This window comes from Sinocyclocheilus grahami, unplaced genomic scaffold (assembly GCF_001515645.1).
Source record: "Sinocyclocheilus grahami isolate Dianchi unplaced genomic scaffold, SAMN03320097.WGS_v1.1 scaffold10.1, whole genome shotgun sequence".
Taxonomy (NCBI): domain Eukaryota; kingdom Metazoa; phylum Chordata; class Actinopteri; order Cypriniformes; family Cyprinidae; genus Sinocyclocheilus; species Sinocyclocheilus grahami.
Genome location: NW_015505189.1, coordinates 2,672,818 through 2,681,728, shown reverse-complemented (window position 1 = coordinate 2,681,728; position 8,911 = coordinate 2,672,818). Strand labels below are relative to the sequence as shown.

The 8,911-nt window shown below is 34.3% G+C and overlaps 1 protein-coding gene across 1 annotated transcript; it reads right to left on the bottom strand.

Moving 5' to 3' along the window:
• Window positions 1-185: 185 nt before the first annotated feature.
• On the bottom strand, window positions 186-8,575 carry LOC107593725 (AP-1 complex subunit sigma-1A-like). Its single transcript, XM_016283580.1, has 5 exons — window positions 8,251-8,575; window positions 4,096-4,274; window positions 2,966-3,074; window positions 1,580-1,717; window positions 186-1,365 (listed from the first exon to the last, which is right to left on the bottom strand). Exons 1-5 carry the CDS (start codon window positions 8,251-8,253, stop codon window positions 1,318-1,320), a joined length of 477 nt encoding a protein of 158 aa, XP_016139066.1. The 5' UTR covers window positions 8,254-8,575; the 3' UTR covers window positions 186-1,317.
• Between the last annotated feature and the right edge of the window lie 336 nt (window positions 8,576-8,911).

Here is an 8,911-nt window from a genome sequence, read left to right as displayed (position 1 = left end):
GTAAAAAAAAAAAAAAAAAAGCAAGCGAATGTGAAAACAGGTTGGACGAAATGCTCTGCAAGTGAAACTCAAACTGCTGTCATTAGGTATACGTTTATATTTAAAAAAGAAAAAAAGGCTGAATATATTGAAAAATAATAAAAACGTGAAAAGAGATGAGGAAGAAATGTCAATGTACTTGAAAGTTTAGGCTGAAATTGTGTTTTTATTATTTATAAAATTACATTCACACATAATTCTGTTTTGGTTACCAGACAGATTTTACACAGGTAAAAACATGTCTTCATGCTGAATTATTCAATCGCTTTAAAAAAAAAAAAGAAAGTTAATCTCAAAATATTCCCTTATTTCACACCACGTTTAAAAAGCCATGTAAATACATCACACCTAATATCAAAGCCCTCTTTTGTTATCTGAAACAAGCTACAAATACTCCCTTACTTATTAGAACTCTAACGCCACGCTTACAGTCAGAAACACGTCTTTGGAAAGCAGGATGTAGACCAAGACAAACAGGAAAGAGCTTTCACGCCATTTTGTGGTTGAGATTCAGTGCCCTGTTCTCGAAGTAATACACATTCAGACGTTTTACTACTGTGGCTCAAGGGACAAAACAAAATGAATAGAAATGAATACTGAATATAGTCAATTCAGTATTGTAGCCATTTAAAATCGTCTATTTAATATTCCTCCTGTTTGGTGAATATATCTTCAAAATCGATCCATTATAAAAAAACATTAGTAGAGTTACTTATGGTCCATATGCTGCAATAGCACTTCTTTTTAAAGTGGTACAAGTACAAATATTTGCATCTCACACAAATAAACATGGCTGGATGGTCAATGTCATTGTTTCCTGAGCAGCTACAGTAGATGTATAGTAATGGCATTGGATTCAATTTGAGGTTTTTCCAAAGCAGGTCACTTGATCAATGTAACAATAAATCATTCTTTGAAATAAAACTAAAAGCTGAGATTGCATGACCTGTTGTTAAAATGGCAAGGCTCAACTCCTTTTTCTAAATATGTTTCTGATTGCTAAATTTGAGTGTCTATCTGCAACTCTCTTTCTACAGTGTCTCTTAAGAAAGATGAGATCCCAGCCATTTTAAAATGTAAAAGACAAAAAGAGGTTGGAATTGAAATACAATCACATGCTGATCTCAGTAGTACCAAAATTAACCCCACCTACCCTCTTTTATTCTCCTGTTCTCCTCCCACCCTTTGGACCCATTCACAAACTCCCCTTCACATAAACCCACATGTCGCAGTAGTACCAAAATTTACCATCTGTCTTGACTGCATTTGAAACTAGTACTAGGCCAGCCCCATCTCCTCTAGGACGCTCCTGGGTGACTCATCCTCCTGTCCGGAGAAAAGGAGACAAGGGTTTCCATTGAGGGATCCTCACAGTGTACATTACACAATGCAGTGATTACGTAACTTGGCAGCTTACAATGTGCAATACTCTGAAGATTTAAGAGGATATAAATGAATAAGGAGCCACAAGACAAGAATTCAAGGAACATATCCATGCAAACACTGTTCAAAAACACATAAATAACATGCATACACACACCTCTTGTAGAAGGTCGGCTTGCTCGATGGCCTTCAGCACGCTCTTCTTGGATGTGTCCTGAATTTCTCCCCCCATAAGAAACTCGTCCAGGATAAAGTAAGCTTTCTCAAAGTTAAAAATGATGTCAAGCTCACAAACCTACATTGGGTACAACACACACAAAACAGTGGAGACGTGAGCACAATCTTGTTTACATGCACAATAATCTGGTAATATTCTATATATGAGTGTCACATAAATGTGTTGAAATAATCCAGTTCAAAGAAATATGAATAAGACAGCAGTTATATGCCTATATTATTTAATGAGTATTCAAGTACAGTACAGAGAAGTCTCTCATGCTCACCAAGGCTGCATTTTTCTTAATCAAAAATACAGTAAAAACAGTGATATTGTGAAATATTATTACAATTTAAAATGACCTCATTATATTATATTTAAAATATTATTTCTGTGATGGCAAAGCTGAATTTTCAAGTCATTACTACAGTTTTCAGTGTCACATGATCCTTCAAAAATCATTCTGGTATGCTCATTTGGTGCTGAAGAGGCATTTCTGATTATCAATGTTGAAAACTGCTGTGCTGTTTAATATTTTTGTGGAAACAGTGTTACATATTTTTTCAGGATTCTATACATTTTAAAAGAGCAGCATTTATTTAAAATATCATTACAAATAACATTACAATTTACAAATGTCTTTACTCTTAATTTTGATCAATTTAATGCTTGCTGAAAAGAAATAATTAATTTATATCAAAACCTTGAACAGTAGTGTATGTGAAAAGTATTAACATTTGAATAAAGTACATCATTTAGGACTGCCATTAACTTTAACTTTTTGCAAATCACGAATTGACTTGACTTGACTCATCAATAATTAAATTTGTTGAAAATTTTCATCATCGATTCTGTGCAAACCCCTAACATCAATGTATCTTAATAAATGGCAAGAACAACTTAACCAAAATGTAACCATAATAGGAAAATGACGTGCATGGTAAAGTGGTCAAAAAGGAACAATGCGGATGCTACACTCCATTAAAAATGTAACATTGTGATGCACAAGGGAATTAACGTTAATAAATGACAGGCAACCAAAACAGTTAGATAATCAAAACAGAAAAGCCATGTGCACAACAGCAAATAACATCAATATGGAGGGAGATAAAAGGCATAATGTGACATTTACAGAGAAAAACAGACATAGAACGAATAGGAGGATAAAAGTAGAGGAGAAGACGGACAAAGAAGCAAAAAAGATGGGAAAGTAAAGAGAATTTCACAGGTCTTGGGTTGCTGTGATGTGGGGTATGAATTAGTGAGAAAGGAGGAGAATAAGAGAGAGGCCAGATGAAAGAGGGGTGGTGGCAAGGAATGACTCACACTGCCAAAGTACTTATCCAGCAGCTCCACAAAGCGATGGATGACCTCCAGGGTAATAAGCTCATTGTCATGCTCCTCCACCGCACAGCAGAAATATAGACTGGCATACCTACATACCCACACACAAACAAACACACCTCCAATAAATGGACGTATTAGATGTAACCCAATCAAAAAGTATATTTGAAGGCAATCATGTAAACAAACCAAATATTAGATGAAAATTTGAAATGTTGCCTAGTCAACTAACTGAACATTCAATTATATATGTGTGTGTGTGTGAATGCAATAAATTAATAAATAAATATAATTATATTAATTCTATAATTATAATTATAGAAGAACTAAAATTACTACCTAGAAATAATTAAAACTTAATTGAAATTAAAAACAAATTAACCCTAAATATTTCTAAGGAATAAAACTAAAAAAGCACATGTCTAAAATTTAAACTAAAATAGTCTACACACTTTCTTAGTGTGTGGAAGTGACCAACGAAAACGTAATAAGAAATTACCCAACATGGATGCATGACAGCAGAAATGTTATAGTGAAGGTGCTTAAATCAAACCTCAATGACATTAAGAAGCTGCCAAAACAAGTACATATTAGATGGAGTGCAGGTGAAAAACAAAAACAAGCGTCACAATGAAGAACAAGGCAGCTTTACTTTTAGTGCCCCCTTGTGACCAAAAACAATGACCACCTCTCCACACACCTTTTTATTGTCTATCTTGAGTGCAGTTACAGTATTAGATGCTTACAAAAAGGGTTTATTACTACACAATGCAAAGGGGCATGAGAGGTTCCTATTGAATTTAGTCAAAGCTGGAGTGTATGTGCATAGGAGACTAGATATGAAATGTATTTTGATGTTTCAAACAATTCTACTGCTCAATAATAACGCAATAAATGAGTCATCGTTCACAATAGTTTGATGTACACGTTATTAGACAGTTAGAGTAAAAACAACAGGTCAGCGGGAAAAAAAGGTGTATAGTCTGTGTACCTGGACTATGTTTTATTTAGTACAACCTTTTATGTGTATGTAAGAAACTGACAACAAGAAACATATTTGCAACTGACATTTCTGTCTCACAAAGGCATCAAAAGCATGCGTGGTTTTCTACCTCTTGTAGACTATCTTTAGATCTCTCCATTCCAGAAAGCTGCACATTTTAGGTTTTCTGGCCAGCACCACCTGCATGAGCTCTCGGACCATCTTTTTCTTGTCACGCTCAGCTGTAGCCGTGTACCATTTCTGGAGCCGCAGCTTCCCCTGCCGGCTGAACAGAAGCATAAAGCGCATCTACAGAGAAACAGGAGAGGAATGCATTAAAAATAATACTCCATATGGCGGAGAATGTTAAGCTAAATAAATCAATAAACAAACAAGTCTCTGGAAATAAATAATTGGAGCAGTGTTATTTTAGTATTATTTATGTAGTATTATAGTATTTATTAGCTTTTTTGTTTGTGTAATTTTTATTTTATTTTTACTTTTGGTACTCTTATGTACTTTAGTAATTTTTTATTAGCTTGATTTTTTTATTTTAGTAATTTTAGTATTTCAAATTCAGCTTATTTCATTTCAGATAGCTGCCAAGACATTTATAATTTAAGTTTATTTTTTTTAGTTTGTTTTTCATTTAGATATATTTAGATTTTCTTTTTGATGATTAATGAAAATGGTTTTACTGGTAAAAAGTTGCAGTTAACAATAACACTGAATTGAATTTAAAAAAAAATAATTAAAAAAAAAAAAATATATATATATATATATATATATATATATATACTAACAAATTTTCACTAAAAATACATGCTGCAGTGTTCCTCATGCTATACTTCATTAAAAACCTGTTATATGATAATTATTACACATGCAGTTTTTATGACTTCATATTAAATTAGAAACTACTAGTTTTAAAATTCACTCACCTCCACAGAACTAGGCCAGTAAAAGGCCAAAAGCGATTAAAACTTGTGAAGAACCTTTTAAAAAACTGTGACCTAAAATATACAATTTACCTTACACATTCAAATAAATTACAACCTAAAATCTTGATGCTGGTAAAAAAAAATATATATTTATGTCCATGTTATTTGTCAACTACCCATGTACAAATGATGATTAAAATTATATATATATATATATACTAACAAATTTTCACTAAAAATACATGCTGCAGTGTTCCTCATGCTATACTTCATTAAAAACCTGTTATATGATAATTATTACACATGCAGTTTTTATGACTTCATATTAAATTATAAACTACTAGTTTTAAAATTCACTCACCTCCACAGAACTAGGCCAGTAAAAGGCCAAAAGCGATTAAAACTTGTGAAGAACCTTTTAAAAAACTGTGACCTAAAATATACAATTTACCTTACACATTCAAATAAATTACAACCTAAAATCTTGATGCTGGTAAAAAAAAAATATATATTTATGTCCATGTTATTTGTCAACTACCCATGTACAAATGATGATTAAAATGTTGTGAACTGTGCTTATAACCAGCATCTGACTTATCAGAAAGGATGATGGCGTAATGGGAAAATTGAAAAAAAAAAAAGGAAAAAAGGTTTACCTCTTTTTTTTTCCTAAAAGAACTTCAGCGTCATCCATCATTATAAAATTAGAAAGTGAGCTGCAACTGGCCTATACATTTCAGATGTGTTAAATATTTAAGAGAGCTGAAGAGCACTGCATCTGCTCCCATCAGACATGGCCCACATTTCCAACACGGTGCATTCAGCTCAATCCACTCTAAAGGCTATTAACTATCACATTTTCTGATCAAAGAACTAGTATGACACACTATGACTAAAAACCATAAGACTATTACATGGAACACGACTCTAAAGCACACATTAGTTTAATTGTGGAACATTCTTACCAGCTTGCTAAATTAAGGACTTATACTTTGTGTCAGAATTTATCAGCCTACATCAGCCCTTGAAATAGTCTAAAAATGGCTCCCATCAGACATGGCCCACATTTCCAACACGGTGCATTCAGCTCAATCCACTCTAAAGGCTATTAACAACCACATTTTCTGATCAAAGAACTAGTATGACACACTATGACTAAAAACCATAAGACTATTACATGGAACACGACTCTAAAGCACACATTAGTTTAATTGTGGAACATTCTTACCAGCTTGCTAAATTAAGGACTTATACTTTGTGTCAGAATTTATCAGCCTACATCAGCCCTTGAAATAGTCTAAAAATTATGCACTGTACTTGACAATGAAAGGCTCAGCTTAACAATGTACATGTTTAATATCCAAAAAAAGAAAGACATGAAAAAGATGAGATGTGGGGAAAAAAATAATTGAGGCCAAAGACGAGAATAGTAACCTCCTAAGGGAAGGAGAGACTGTCTTCTTCAATGCTATATATAAAATTTTTTTTTTCCTGTATTCAAGTCCATATTTAGCGGTCAAATCAAATAACAATTTAGCATCCACACATACAGACAAGGTTGTTAATGCCATGCACGGTTTTTACTTGATCAGTGCGACTTATAACAATTGTTAGTGGTTTAAACACACAAACATTGGACATTAAATTCACACATTCGTGAAATTCTACTGTTAATAAAGAACATGAAAATCTACAGAAGAGACAATCAGATCACCATCTATTGCTACACTACACATCTTTACTAAGAGAGCTGAAGAGCACTGCATCTGCTCCCATCAGACATGGCCCACATTTCCAACACGGTGCATTCAGCTCAATCCACTCTAAAGGCTATTAACAACCACATTTTCTGATCAAAGAACTAGTATGACACACTATGACTAAAAACCATAAGACTATTACATGGAACACGACTCTAAAGCACACATTAGTTTAATTGTGGAACATTCTTACCAGCTTGCTAAATTAAGGACTTATACTTTGTGTCAGAATTTATCAGCCTACATCAGCCCTTGAAATAGTCTAAAAATGATGCACTGTACTTGACAATGAAAGGCTCAGCTTAACAATGTACATGTTTAATATCCAAAAAAAGAAAGACATGAAAAAGATGAGATGTGGGGAAAAAAATAATTGAGGCCAAAGACGAGAATAGTAACCTCCTAAGGGAAGGAGAGACTGTCTTCTTCAATGCTATATATATATATAAAAAAATTGTTCCTGTATTCAAGTCCATATTTAGCGGTCAAATCAAGTAACAATTTATCATCCACATATACAGACAAGGTTGTTAATGCCATGCACGGTTTTTACTTGATCAGTGCGACTTATAACAATTGTTAGTGGTTTAAACACACAAACATTGGACATTAAATTCCCACATTCGTGAAATTCTACTGTTAATAAAGAACATGAAAATCTACAGAAGAGACAATCAGATCACCATCTATTGCTACACTACACATCTTTACTTACAGCGATGAATGTTTTCTGCTGTTTTTCTAGTACCACAGAAAGAGGGGGAAAAAACAAAAGCTCTTATTTGGAGAAATAAATGCTCTCTTTAGATTGATACTTTAGTTACATGTGTTTGTAGATCTCATCAAAGCAAAAGCAAGTTCTGGCCTGCCAGTTTACTGAACATGGCAAACAGGGAAATGTTGAACAGACATTACATTTCGCTGTCCTCTGCTATGATCATTAGTGCTTTCTTCAGTTAGTAAACACTGTTGTATGGCGTGTTGGATATTATCTCTCAGAGCAGCACTTCCTTTCATGCTTAACTGATTAAACAAAGGAAATATGCTGTGAAATACTTCTATAACGGAATATATGTGAGAGAACACGCTGTTATGACTCTAAAACCGCAGTGAAATGTACTGAGTGGGATTAAAGGCAATCTTCTGACTCACAGTTCATCTGAATCTCACACTCAAATACAAAGCAGCAACTAGACAAGCGTTTCCGGGTCGAATCGAGAGTCAAAAGACAGCTTTAAAGTTTAAGTATTCATAAAACGCTTCGTATGAACGCCAAGCTGTGAACAGCGTTTAGGTGATTAATTAAAAGTGCCAACTTAACATATTAAATCCAGCTGTCAAACTGACCGGCTAGTGAACAAACTCTTCGCAATAACATGACAACGTGAAAATATGAATTTATTTGACAGAGGTAAACCACACAAAGCGTCCACACTGAACAGACCACCTAGGGCCCGACAGGTGAGATGTGAATTTTTAAACAGGGTTTGAGGTGTCCAGGAAGCTGACTGTACTGACTTAGCCGTAGCTAGCTAGCTCAGCCTGAAAAGTGCAGATTAATGTCTCTATAAGAGTATAACTTACCATTTTGACGGCTTATTGAGAGCAGTCAGGTATTTTCAGTGAACAGCAAACCGCTTATTGGTCAATACCGCGAGATATTATCAATACATGTCTCATTGACTGCTCGTAGTTTCAGAGCCCCATTGAAGCAGCCTGGAGTAGCGTTACCCAATTCGTTAACGAACTGCTCTATTGAGTCGGATCTTTTCAACGCATCAGTTAAACCGGTTCGTTCACGAATTGAACACTACAGTAAACATCCGTATTAATGAAACTTATTCGAAAACTCGTAATACACAGCAATGTGTGCAGACAACATAGTCTATGCTGCGTCGAGGGACCACGACTGAGCATGGTGTAGTTGTGGCATGGTGACCCATTTGAAATCCCAGAAGGAAAACTATGCTTTTTGTCACATCCTTCATCACGTAACTATAAGATTAGATCGCTTTTTCAAAAGGAGCTTGTAACAACTTCATATGTGATGTCTTATTGGAAGAATGTGGGTGATTATATTGATTGGAAAAAAGTATGGACTCTGTCTTCGAAATACATAACTAACAAGGTTAGAGAAATCTCATTCAAATTGTTACACAGATTTTAAGAGGTTTAAATCAGACATAGATACAAGCTGTTCTTTTTGTGGTGACCCTAATGAAACTGATATGCATATCTTTTGGGA

Bases quoted from the DNA above. Each gene is read 5' to 3' on its own strand.
- LOC107593725 (XM_016283580.1), bottom strand. The intron at 3,075-4,095 runs GTAGAAAACCAC...GTGGGTATGTAG, and splicing joins CTAAAGATAGTCTACAAGAG to GTATGCCAGTCTATATTTCT. The intron at 1,718-2,965 runs GTGAGTCATTCC...TACCCAATGTAG, and splicing joins TGGATAAGTACTTTGGCAGT to GTTTGTGAGCTTGACATCAT.